Raw genomic sequence first — 12,963 nt, 5'->3', positions numbered from 1 at the left:
TTGGTTCATAGGGCCAGCAACACTTCGGCTCCTGGGCGCCCAAGTTAAGTGGACGTTTCGATTGGAAGCAATCTCCACCAAAATTCCTGTTTGCCTCGCCTCTCACTCGAGGACTCTATTGATACTAAAAAGGAAAATCGATAATAGATGAAGATGAATAAAGTAGTCTTGCTTCATAGTTCATACAAATGTAGATATGTTCGGGTAAGTGCAGATGGGAAAATATAAACAGAATCACATAGTAAAGAAGTTATAAACAATATGATAAAGCAGTATCAAATTCTAACTTTTCGACCTGTTATCAATATACAAAGTAATTTCGACCAAATCCGATTTAACTTGTAACTGGGAAATGAAATGCCGAGAAATGACTTCTCTTTTCGTGCTTTTAACATTCACAGCCTGTGGATGACCTCTGTTGTCGTCCTCCACTCGCTACGTCAATGGTGTCAGGAAGGTATCTACATCATCGATAACCCAAAATTTTACTAATGAGTGATAATGAAGTATAAGAATTAGTTAGCATAAATGAAGATATACAATAACTTACATTTCTTCTTCTGGTTCGTTCTTGAGAGCGTTTTTCGCTATACATTGAAATGCTGCTTCGACATTGAAACCTTCTTTTGCAGATGTTTCGAAGTAGGGGATGTTTCCTTTCGAAGCACACCATGCCTTGGCCTTCTTCTCAGAGACCTGTAAGTAAAATGGAAGATAAGATTTTCACATAAGTTTGAACGAAATTGGCAGTATCACCACACAAGCAGGAAATCAAAACTAGATATATTAAAATACTTTGAAACACAGACATTGAGAAGCGAAAAAGTTGGTTTTGATCCGGCCTAAGCCCCGAGCTCGCTCATATACATATTATTTCTACCAGTTTTGATGTTCCATTAATGTATAAAAGAAAATGAAGAAAGAAACGATGGGAATGAAAGAGTGGGTAGGACATTCAGTCGACTCACAAGTTATCGCGAGCCCAACTACCTAGGTGAGAAGCTGATAGAAAACCCATGAACAGAAATGCTTAAAGTCATAAGAGAAGTAGCAAGACATTGGTTCATTTACTTTTAGGAGTGTGATTCGGCACTCAAAGAGGATGTATACCGTTGATTTAGAATCCAAGTCAATCGGAGGAAAACCCCACGTCTAGCTAGAAAAGGAAATGTAACGCTATTAGTTCTGCTTAGAACAGTCGTTTGCTTTCAAAAAAAAAGAACAGTCGTTTGTACAAACACAAATGAGAAGGCATTGTCTCATCAAGCACAGGAAAAGGGGGAGGAAATGTCCTACGCGGGAATACTATTCTTTCATTGATCACCGCATTGATTTAAGTTTTCTCTCACTAGGCCATTACCCATACTCCTACAAGAGTGGTATCTATGATTTCATGGTTCTTATTGTGGGTTCTTAAGAAGAGCATTATGATTATGATGTTCTATTGCCGTTACCGAATCCACAAATGATAATATCAAGAGTCAAGACAGGATTCTTGATTCTATCTTGTCCAAAACGATAACTACTAAATAGTTAATACCAGGTTAAATATCATACCACACGGCTATTGCCACCATCAACGTCGATCTTATTCCCCAGCACCACAAATGGAAAGTTGTCGGGGTCTGATGGACTAGCCTGTACATTGAACCAAAATATTCAGAATATGGTTTTCATCAAGTTAGAGAGCAGCAAGTTAGTAGCTAGGTTAGGTTGTACCTGAATCAGAAACTCTTCTCGCCAATTGTTGAGGTTCTCAAATGACTTAGCAACATTTACATCATACACAAGAACACAGCAGTCTGCCCCACGATAAAAAGCCACGCCAAGGCTTTGGAACCTTTCCTGTCCAGCTGTATCCCATATCTGAACCATATCACGAGAGCATGCCAAATTTCAACGCAGAATGAGAAGAGGAGTTGAAACGGGAAATTCAGCTCAAATTTTGATATTCCATCAAAAAAGTCGAGGAAAAAAGGATACTTCGTAACGAGTAATTTTGTTGCTTGGTTAACTTGTCACATTTTATTCATGAAATGGGTTGGAATGATATTATTTTGGATACGGGCATACGGCAGAATCATTCTATTAGATCGAATAAGTACCTTGTGTCAGAATTAAGAAATTCTATACCGACTAGTGATTATAATACAGTAAGCAAAGTTTTCCTTCCATAGACCTCCAGAGAGATTCGTGCATGAATATTTCTTAATACAAAACATATCAGTATAGGTAATCATAAATTTCCTGTCGCACTACTGACCATCTTATATGTTCACCTTAATGTGCTACACTCCTACTGATTGCTAATTGCTATGTAAAGTTGCGAAGTTCTAAACTTTGCAAGAACGTACAAAGTCGAAATTCTGATCCAAACCGAACACAATTACTGAACGAAACCCCGGAGTGACAATACTATGAAACTCTAGCTTGTCTTCACAAGATAAAATTCTATCCCGGAGGAAACTTAAAATCTCAAAATTTTACCAAATATCTTACTAGTGAAAGCCTTAAGTAGTTCAATCACTAACACTCCTCTCCAAGTCTCCAGAATTCTATTACCACTCAGCATTCTGAAACAGACCTGATCGGAAAGAATGTTCGATAGTGATATAATAAGTTAATGGTTTATCACTTTACACCATGTTTTAGAAATTGATTTTCATAAATCCCCATGTTTTTTTTTTAACTTTCATTCTCCACCGAGTTCCGTTATATTTAACGCTACAAACAGTTAAACTTTTTAAAATGACTATACTACCTATTTTATTCTTACACTTGGTTTACACTACCTGCCTAAACATTCACTCTTTTTCGTCATGTGGGTGGATTTCACGTGTTCCACATCTAGGGTTTTTAGGGTTTATAGTTGTATGGGCAAATATCCGCCCCACGAGGTGCCCGCAGAATTTATGAACAACCGCTTCGTAAGGATAAAATCCGCGAAGCTTGATAAGGAGGTCCGGTAACGGCCCAAGACGCTAGCATGATCACCAGATCCATACCCGCTTAACATTAAGCATATCTAACACGTGTCGCGCGATAACCACCTCCAAGTACTAAGCTATCGGACGGCTAGAAGGTTATCGCGCAATCCATAACCGCACTAATGGTAAATATTCCGTATCTTCCACTTGAAGATGGACGTTACCGGCCAGTAGCTTATCGCACACGCGGTAACATCCTGACCGTCCCCTAAGAGATTCGAATACTCATCTGACGGTCGATACGTCAGATCCCCTATCTCTTAACGTACTTCCATGAGTAATGTCACAGAATAATTACGTCGGTTACGAGCTGACCGTCATCAAGACGACCTTCCTCAACCACTATAAATACAAGAGGCTACAACCAGACCAAGGCATCCAATATTCGACAAGAATACTAAAGTAATCCTATCCATCTTCTCAAGCATTCACTCCGATAAGCCTCTCAAAGAGCTCTTTGGTCTGATATATCTCCCAACCAACGGTAACAAGCTGACGGTAACACCCATCCAGCAGTAGCTAGCTGGCCGTATCACCTTCCTAATACCGCCACCTCCTTACCGCATCATTCATCTAACGATAAGACGCTTGACGTATCATCTTCATTCATCTAACGATAAGACGCTTGACGTATCATCTTCATTCATCCAACGATCCTCACCGTCCGATCCACTTACGACCAGCACCTTATTGCTAACCCCTTCACGACCAGCACCTTATTGCAAGTATCCTTTACGACCAGTGAGTTAACGGCAATACTTCATTACCATCACCCTCTTAGTACAGTAAGTATATCATTACCGTGGGGATCTGTTCCGACAACTCCACGAGCCGAGACACCTAAGCACTCCGACGACGGTTACCTCCTTATCGACCACTTTCTTTTTATTTATATTTGATCGAGTGTCTGACTTGACCGTCGGAGCCCCCTTAGGCCGGCACCATCCCGGTGTCCCCGAGGCTTCATGATCTTTTCTCTCTTTTTGTGTGCAGGTTCTTTTCGACACGTAGCCGGTCCCCGAAGCATCCGACCCGACCCGACCCGACAAGACTTTTGACCGTCGACCCGTTGACTGTCAGACTTCCCGACCCGTAGACATTTTACCGTCTACAATAGTACCATTTCTTACAACAACTTCAATAAATTTCTCTCTCTCTCTCTCTCTCTAGTTATAAGTAAGTCTCTAATTGCATCAAGTTTCTCTGATTATTAATCTCAAAGTTTCGATTTGATTATTTCGAAGTTACCTCCTTTTTAAACAAATTCGAAATCTTGGCAGGTACTTACTTATATTGGGGATTTGATTCTGAGTTCTAGGGTTTCTATCATAATACTTTAAGTTTTGTTAATTTCATCGTCAATCCAGTTTCGGGTATTGTTAATTGGAGACAAATTTATGGTATTTGACTATTGAATTATGTTTTAATTTTGAATTAGGTTAAGAAACAGAGCAATCTTTGGTTAAGGGTAATAATGGATGAGAAGATGAGTAATGGTAATGGGAAATAGGTCATATCACAGGTAGAAAGTATTTAGAACTTCTTGTTGTATTAAGAAAACAACTGATTCATCTTCTTCTTCTTCTTCTCAATCTTCTTCTATGAAACTCAACAATGGTGAAAATTGTGGTAATTGAAGAACAATAGATTATCTTTGTATTCTTTGATAATGGACAGATTCTCGACAGAGACTTTACTGTGGCGTGTTGTTATCTTTGGCTTCTTTGATAAGAACAATCATCATCTTTCACAATCATCCTTCGAAAATGAATTGATCTTAAACAATTAAAACTTTGAGAAATCTCTTGAATCCATGAAGTAACATATCCGTAATTTAATTAACATTACATGGTGCACGAATACAATGGGGTAGTATAGTAATTTTAAAAAGTTTAACTGTTTGTAGTGTTAAATATAACGGAACCCGGTGGAGAATGAAAGTTCAAAAAAAAACATGGGGATTTATGAAAATCAATTTCTAAAACATGGTGTAAAGTGATAAAATCCCTAAGTTAATAACACAGCTGAATAGGAAGATAATAAAATAGTACATCCCTAACAAAGATTGTTAGGCATAATGGCTCAGCCGTTCCGGGTATTCTTATTAAGGGTGTTGAAGAGGAGTTCATTGCTCTTCCAACTTCAAAAAACCAAACAAGGTCAAATGTTGTATAAAATATAGGGTATTTGAACCTCTTAAATCATGCCAACAAAATACTCGAATCAATTCGTTTAAAGAGCTAGTAATCTAAATCAGCCAATAAAATCACACAAGACAAACACATAGAAGCAAAATACCAATACCCAAAACAAACTAAACCCAAATTCCCCAAATTGATGATGATTATAACTTTAAACCTAGAAAAATATTTACCTGTAATGTGAATAACCTATCTTCAAATTCAACTTCTTTCGTCAAGAAATCAGCTCCAATTGTTGCTTTATACTGATTACTGAACTTACGATTCACATATCTAAACACAAATTTAAGGCAAATCCACATAGAATCTAATAATAATTCATACATAAAATCATACAATTATAGAATTCTGAGGATACTGATTCATCAGAGATGTCTTTCCAACCCTATAAACAAAATCAAACAGATACCCATCAGAAAAAAAAACATCAAAACCTTCTACAATGGAGATATGTGGAACTAAAACAGAGCAATTAGGGTTTTCATGAATCAGAAACAAAAGTACAAAATAAGAACAACCCAAATCGTAGAAAAGGGAAAGCAAAAAAGGGTAAGACGAAAAAAGCTCACCCGCTGTCTCCCAAAATAATAACCTTCAAAAGCATCCGCCTTCGTGAAGCCATTGATGCTCTAAATTAAGAAATCTCAAACAAAAATTAGGGTTTTCAGAAAGAGAATTGAATCCTGGAACAGGAGATCGGGGAATTCACCGGCTTCGGAAAAATCTTTAGGAGAGAGAAACTACTTGGAAGGCAAAACACAATCAGAAGGAAGAGGAAGAAAAACAAATCGGGAATTATAAATCACATCAGGAAACGTGGACGGTCAGGATTACTATATAAGTTGAATTACTTAAATGCCATCATTTCAAGTACATAATTACTAATGCAAATGGGCCTTTGTTCATTGCTTTCATCCCCTCTCTAGTCTGTCAAGATCTCGGTCCAAGTTTAGATGGACTTCAAGTGCAGGCCTTTGAAATCAAGTATTCTACTGCCCTGAATTTGTAATTCCATAGGATCGAACCTGAAACTCCTGCATCATGGAATATATGCAGTACCAACTGAGCTACCCGTTGTTAGCTACTCAATTCATGTGTTTATCTTCATGATGTATCAATTTCACGCAATGACTGTACTCGAATTTACTAAGATATCATTGGTTTATGACTATAGTTACCAATTTATCCTCGAACTCTACTATAAAAGAGAAGTAAATTTGAAAATGTCACCTTCCTATATCTCCCACAAAAACTCTTGTTAAACAACTAAGGTTGTTGTTGTCGAGTCATTAGATGCATACATATTTGGTTTAACTTTTTTTTTTTCTTGAACTATCTTTTCCCTTTATTGAGCCAAACCCCAATATTCCTCCTACTCACACAAGCTCAAATTAGATTGTGTAATTTGTGTTTGTTTGTGAATTTCTAAAACTAAGAAGAGAGGGTTTGTTTTGTAACCGATCTATAATCGTTTGTAAAATATGACATAGGCTTGCCTTAATCGATTTATTTGACTTTTACTAAGGGAGGGAGAGAATAAGCATATGATTGGAGTCCAACAAAATGATTGTGGTGAATGAGGTGTAAAGATATATAAATACAAAGTAATGACAGCCTATGATTTCAATTGGATTACTTTTATCTATCAAACAATGGTATTGACTCATTGTTGTACTTCTCCTACCCAACAACTCTTTAACCTAATGGTTTGATTCATTTTTAGATATTGAACATATTTGTTGTTTACTATTGTTTGTTGACTATTTCATTGGAAAGAAGAGAATAACATGTGAAAAAAGGTACAGGTTGGAATTTTTTATATGTAACATGAAATGGTGTGGAAAATAGTTGGTCCAACGTTGATGTAACCCGTTGTCGTTGGACAGGCTATTTCGCTTTATGACCCGTACAATGGCAGAGGGACACGTCAAATTCCACATGGGCCTCATTTTTTTGCGCGGTTTAGCATTTATACACTTCTATAATGTTACATTTTAAATTAGGCTTTGTTTGGTTATAATGATTTGCAAATAAATAAAGAAATTAACATAATGAAATGATTTGTAACTAGATTCTAGTGTGGTGATTAAATTCCTTACGGTTAGGTTTTTGGCGACGTTTGGGTGGTCTCAGCTTAGTTGTCTTGTACTTTCAGCAACGCTTCTTGTTGTCAATACGAGGTTCGCAAGAGTGTCAAGAAAAGTGCTTAAGTAAGCGTCGCCAAAAGGGTCTCTCTCTAGCAAGTGAAAATCAAACTTGAGGGTGATGTATCATTTTATCCTCACAAAGATGCATTTCTTATAGGCAAAAAAAAAATCACACCAACCATCCATCAGGAGATGTTAGAACCACATATTCAAGACCTAATAACAGCATAATTTCACATGAGAACAATGTTAAAATAATAATTTCCAGCTCAAGAACAGTTTGTTGATTTTGCCAACTCTTTGAATAGAATTCGAAGTTAAAGAATAACAAAATAACAAATAAATATAATTTCATATTACTCATGAACAACCAATCGACGCCGACTTGCCAACCCTAAAACAACTTACAAAAGAATTGAACAGTATTTGACTCTGCTATTATTTTTGTTTTATAAGCTTTAAATCAAATAGATACAATTTAAACAAAAGAAGAAATTTTCAAATGAAAAAAAAAAAAAAAAAAGTTAATTGGGAAGTATACAATATCGAAGACAGAACAAGTTGCATAAAGATTTCAAACTTACAGACAACTTGAAGGCTCAACGGTATGAATTGGTTATGAGATTCCGCTAAAACCTTGACTGTCTTTTCTTGTCTTCCTTGCTTGCATTTCTCGGGTGAATTGACCTTCGCTACTTGACCCAGATGGGTTAAGCCCGTACTCGCTCGTGGCTACTCCACTATATTCACTACTTCCGTATTCTTCACTTGTTAATGCGATTTTCCTGAATTTTTTCATGTCTTCATTGTACTGGAATGTGTCATAATCAGAGCTACCGTGAGAACTATACATAGTGCTGTGTCCAGGTTTGATGCCTTCACTAAGATCAGCAAGAGAACCGTCTCCTTCCAAGGCACGAACTATCTGCTTGGCCCAAATAAGTTAATATATAAACATCGTAAACATATGAACGGCATTTTTTAAAAATTTGAACATGTTAGTTACCTGGCTCATTTGTGGACGTCGACGAGAGGAATGACGCACGGAAGCAGCAGCACAGTCAACCATTCGTGCCATTTCTTGTTGGTTATAGTTATGCAACTTTGCGTCAATGAGATCACTATAATCACCCGTCTCTTGGGCTCGTAAAATCAAGGGTCTTGCCTGAAAAGGCAATAGTTAATTGTTAAATGAAATTCAACCTTTTTAATCATATGTAGGGGAAGGCACTGTCAGTGATGACATGGGTATAGTAGATATGCATTATCGAATAGATTAATCTATAACAACCCGATACGAAGAATTAGCCAGAGCATATAATTTGATAATTGTTAAGATTACTGACCCAGTCTACCAAGCTGTCATCCATGTATGTGTTAGCACTATCAACAGGTCGGCGTCCAGTAATTAATTCTAGGAGCATGACACCGAAAGAGAAAACATCTGATTTTTCAGTTAGTTTCCCGCTTGCTGCATATTCTGGAGCCAGATACCTGAGAACGACAGATTTAAAATACAAAACTTGCAAACAAGCAGAAAATTACAATCAAACAATTTCACGATACATTCTCTAAGCAAAACTTGCGTACGACCAGATTACTTATTGGACTTACCCGAAGGTACCCATTACACGGGTGGAAACATGGGTGTTAGTATCAGAAGAGAATTTGGCAAGTCCAAAATCCGCAACCTGAATAAAACCAACCCTCATTTAAGTAACAAAAACAAAGACTAGTTCTTAAGTAAACATACTACAATCCCAATAATTGAAGATATTGATTCTACCTTGGCCTCAAATTTCATGTCGAGAAGGATATTTGCTGCCTTGATGTCACGGTGAATAATTTTAGGATGGCCTGGATGGAAGTATCATCTCAGTAAGTATTTGAATCTGATAAAAGTATAAAACATAATGTGTTTTGATTGTTTAATAAAGAACAGGAAAAACTCACAATCTTCGTGCAAATATGCAAGTCCTTTTGCAGAACCAAGAGCAATTCTATGTCTTGAGGCCCAGTCCATAGTTGGCCGTCCCTTTCCTGCAATAAATTAGATTTCTCGAATCATAACGTTGTTAACCAAAGAAGGAGAAGCCATAAATGGAAGAATTTAAAAAATGGATATCTAGTAAAAATGATGACATACCATGTAGGTGGAACTCCAAGGTGTTATTTGGGACAAATTCATAAACAAGCATCCTCTGTGATCCGGTACTGCAATACCCAACCAATGTTACCAAATGTTTATGATGTACACGGCTAATAATCTCGACTTCAGCCTGAAACTCACGTTCTCCTTGCCCGCTACCGACTTTCAATTGCTTAACTGCAACTTCTTTCCCATTTGGAAGGACTCCTTTATGAACATACCCAAACCCACCTTGTCCTAAAAGGTTGGCTTCTGAGAAACCATCAGTTGCCCTAATTAATTCTTCATGAGTGAATAAGCTTTTCGAGAAACCCAAAGACATCCCAGGGGCTGGTGGTTGGCGTGGACTCTGATCATAATCGGAATAATTTGATCCACCGCTCATAAACGGTGGAGGTTGTGACGGCATGGACGCATTACTATTTGTCGATAGTTGTGGTCTCAATGCAACTCCTGGTGGTGGAGGGAGATTTGACGGAACCATGACCACATGATCAGCTGGTGGAGGATGAGCATTATATGCCCATTGCTGAGGTGGTGCACCATATGGACCTCCTGTTGATATAGAGGACCATTAGGATAATTATACAATTTCAAGTTTACAAACAACAGTTGGTTAACGAGGGATTTAGCTAACTAGATGGAATTGGATGTCGAAAACCTGAAAACTCGATGAATAATCAAATAATCCTTGAATTATACCATTCCTATTTCTAGACGAAGAAATCAAATTTTTCGTGTTCTACGAACCTAAGTTGATAGTTTCCATATACCAAACATAAGCTTACAGTACCCAATTCGACTAACAAAAACAGAACCAGTTGATCTAGCCGATTTGCTCAAGTATCCGATACCCACTACTTAGCTACTACTAACTTACCCTTAGCCTTAGGTTCACAAATTTAGTCGAAGATTTGATCATTCTAGACTCCTAACTTCCATAGAAATCTCTTTTCAATCGACACCACGACTTACCTAGTTCTCATGTATTGGTAAATTCATAACACAGTCATCCCAGAAGTCAATTACATGAAAAATGCTACGGAATAAGAAAAACTAGGCAGACTTTGGACAGAAATCTTGTGTGACTTGTGATTCGATGATTCTGAATCACTGAGCCACGAATAGACCACATAGGATTTCTGCCGAGAGTCTGCCTAGTTTTTCATGTCCCCTAGCATTACTCATTACATATCCAGAATGCGGATCAATCTGAGAAATCAACCCAAGATATTCAGGTTCATAAGCAATAAAAAGTTGAAATTTATGCTTTTGCCTTTCAAAAGTTTCATCTTTTTCATGAAATCTCTGATAAAATCCCTGAATTTAATCTAAATTGACTTGAGGAACATAGAAAAGAAAACGTGTTTCTGATTATGATTTCAAATTAGGGTAAAAGAGATTCACCTTTTGGACCAGGAGGTGGTGGTGGATAGTATTCTAATTGCCCATCATCTCTTCTCTTCTTCTTCTTACAACAAAAAAACAGCAACCCTAGAAAAGCAAGCATAACAACACCCCCAATTGCAACTCCAACAACAAGTCCGGTAGATATCGCCGGTGATGATCCCGGCGGAGAAGGCGGCGCCGATGATGAATGTTGCGGTGGAGATTTTCCATTTGACGGTGGAAGAGGAGTTGAAGGAGGACTTCCTCGAGATCCTGGAGTTGTTGGAACCGGAGTAGTCGGAGTTGGAGTTTTGCCAGGTGGTGACGGTGGGGACGGCGGTGAATCCGCCGGTGGTGGCGGAGATGAAGATGGAGTTATAGCAGGAGTACTTGGAGTAGGAGTAGTAGGAGTAGGAGTAGTAGGAGTAGGAGTAGATGGAGTAGGAGTAGTTACCGGTGCTATTGGTGGTGGAGGAGGAGAAGATGAAGCCGGCGGAAGAACTGGAGGAGATGGTGGAGAGACGACGGTAACAGGAGGTAAGGCCACTACAAGAGGTGGAGGCGTAGTGGTGTTGGAGTTAGTCGGAGGGGGAGCTGATGCTGGTGGTGTTGGTGAGGATGTGGGAGATGGTGTCGTCGACATTGTGTCGGATTTTAAAATCTTATCAGAAGAAGAAGAAGAAATTCAAAATCCTCCCTCCAATTCTTCTTCTTCTTTCTTTTTCTCCTGGGGCGGGGAAAAGGAATAAGAGAAAATAATAAGGGGTCCCTTTTTTAGTTGGTGATTGAAATGTCAAAGGTAATAAGGTGTAATGTTTCCATCAACTAGAGAGAGAGAAAGAGAGAAGGAGAAGAAGAAAATGAAGTATTTTTTTTTTTCTTTTCTTCTCGACAGGTTGTTTCCCTCTCTCTCTCTCTCTCTCTCTCTCTCTCTTCAAAGGCTAGAGTGAGAAAGAATATGTCGTTGGTCGTTTGGCCTTTTCACACCCCCACTGATTATGGAAGTTCACTGGGCCCATACAAGGTCACTTGTCTCTTTTTCTTTTATATATATGGGTCAGATCTGACTCGTCTGAATCAAATGAAAGTAAAGTCAGCTTTCAATCAGTCCTTCGAACGAGTCGAACATTATGAAGAACGTAACTGACCGAGGTAAGTCTAATTAGATAGAAACATATCTTTTGGGAAAATCCGAAACCAGATTACGAGAGTATGTTCAATAAGTGTTGAGATCTCCTAGTATAGAACATAAATGCACATCACGATTTGTGGCAGCTAAATGAAAACAAAATCGAGTACGAAAGATTGGGGATCCACTGTGTTGTTGTGTACTGTGAAGGTAAGTTGTATCTCTTCTTACGGGTGGCTAATCGAGCTTTTGCCAAAAATAAAATTTTGTACCTATTAGGCAGGGTCTGGTGTAAGAAGGAGAGACAATGTCAATATTTGGTAAGACTTTGGGGAATGAGACCAATTGGAAGTGAGAAACTAAAAATTCTCAAAATAATATTAAAATAATTGGATAAGAATCCTATATTTGAGGAGCATATATTCCTTGGTACTAAATAAAAACAGATGGGTTTAATTAAATGGTTGGATCCAATGATATATGATTAATGAGATATTAAACTAATTTAGAGAGTGAAGTGACCCCCTTTATTAGGTGTATAAACATGTTCTTTCTTTGCTGGTTTCCTAATCAAAACTTGTGGGATAATGGTAGTGGTGATGGTCATTACAAAATGAGAAAAATTAAAAAGTTCCAAACAAGAGTAAGTTGGCTGCACATGTACCCAAAGACTTTATCTCTCTCTCTCTCTACAAATCTTCACCTTTTTCTTCATTCTCTCTCCATTCAAATTTAACAATTAATTATTAAATTAGTCAGTTTTATCTGGCCAACTTGTTGTTGGCATGTTCATGAAAATACAATTCTAATCTTGAGTTTGAATATATTTAAAGAATGGCCGCTGTTTTGGGGAAAGCATTAAAGTTTCCGGGGAAGACGGTGGAAAACAAAAAAAAGTTAAACCAAACACCCCTTTAAAGTGCCGGAAAAAAGTCGCCGGCCGGATGTTGCCGGCGACTTC

The 12,963-nt window shown here is 37.9% G+C and overlaps 2 protein-coding genes across 2 annotated transcripts; both read right to left on the bottom strand.

The window, feature by feature from the left end:
• Nucleotides 1-154: 154 nt before the first annotated feature.
• Nucleotides 155-6,271, bottom strand: LOC147540529 (ras-related protein Rab7). The gene is made up of 7 exons (XM_086641457.1): nucleotides 5,758-6,271; nucleotides 5,547-5,573; nucleotides 5,362-5,461; nucleotides 1,720-1,866; nucleotides 1,558-1,638; nucleotides 551-696; nucleotides 155-461 (listed from the first exon to the last, which is right to left on the bottom strand). Exons 1-7 carry the CDS (start codon nucleotides 5,808-5,810, stop codon nucleotides 389-391), a joined length of 627 nt encoding a protein of 208 aa, XP_086497583.1. The 5' UTR covers nucleotides 5,811-6,271; the 3' UTR covers nucleotides 155-388.
• Nucleotides 6,272-7,614: 1,343 nt separating this feature from the next.
• LOC147540528 (proline-rich receptor-like protein kinase PERK15) lies at nucleotides 7,615-11,864 on the bottom strand. The gene is made up of 8 exons (XM_086641729.1): nucleotides 10,892-11,864; nucleotides 9,482-10,039; nucleotides 9,289-9,375; nucleotides 9,122-9,192; nucleotides 8,950-9,026; nucleotides 8,682-8,829; nucleotides 8,342-8,500; nucleotides 7,615-8,260 (listed from the first exon to the last, which is right to left on the bottom strand). Exons 1-8 carry the CDS (start codon nucleotides 11,514-11,516, stop codon nucleotides 7,952-7,954), a joined length of 2,034 nt encoding a protein of 677 aa, XP_086497855.1. The 5' UTR covers nucleotides 11,517-11,864; the 3' UTR covers nucleotides 7,615-7,951.
• Nucleotides 11,865-12,963: the final 1,099 nt, after the last annotated feature.

The sequence above is a fragment of the Eschscholzia californica genome, unplaced genomic scaffold (assembly GCF_041429995.1).
Source record: "Eschscholzia californica isolate CP2 unplaced genomic scaffold, dmEscCali1.0.p SCAF_5, whole genome shotgun sequence".
Classification (NCBI taxonomy): Eukaryota; Viridiplantae; Streptophyta; class Magnoliopsida; order Ranunculales; family Papaveraceae; genus Eschscholzia; species Eschscholzia californica.
This window is presented reverse-complemented; position numbering and strand designations above follow the sequence as displayed.

Coding starts and splice junctions, on each gene's coding strand:
- LOC147540529 (XM_086641457.1), bottom strand. CDS start 5,810: ATGGCTTCACGAAGGCGGATGCTTTTGAAGGTTATTATTTTGGGAGAC. Junction 5,574..5,757: donor ATTATTTTGGGAGACAGCGG/GTGAGCTTTTTT, acceptor TTTTGTTTATAG/GGTTGGAAAGACATCTCTGA. Junction 1,639..1,719: donor GAGAAGAGTTTCTGATTCAG/GTACAACCTAAC, acceptor TTCAATGTACAG/GCTAGTCCATCAGACCCCGA.
- LOC147540528 (XM_086641729.1), bottom strand. CDS start 11,516: ATGTCGACGACACCATCTCCCACATCCTCACCAACACCACCAGCATCA. Junction 9,027..9,121: donor ACATGAAATTTGAGGCCAAG/GTAGAATCAATA, acceptor GGTTTTATTCAG/GTTGCGGATTTTGGACTTGC. Junction 8,830..8,949: donor CGTGTAATGGGTACCTTCGG/GTAAGTCCAATA, acceptor TGTCGTTCTCAG/GTATCTGGCTCCAGAATATG.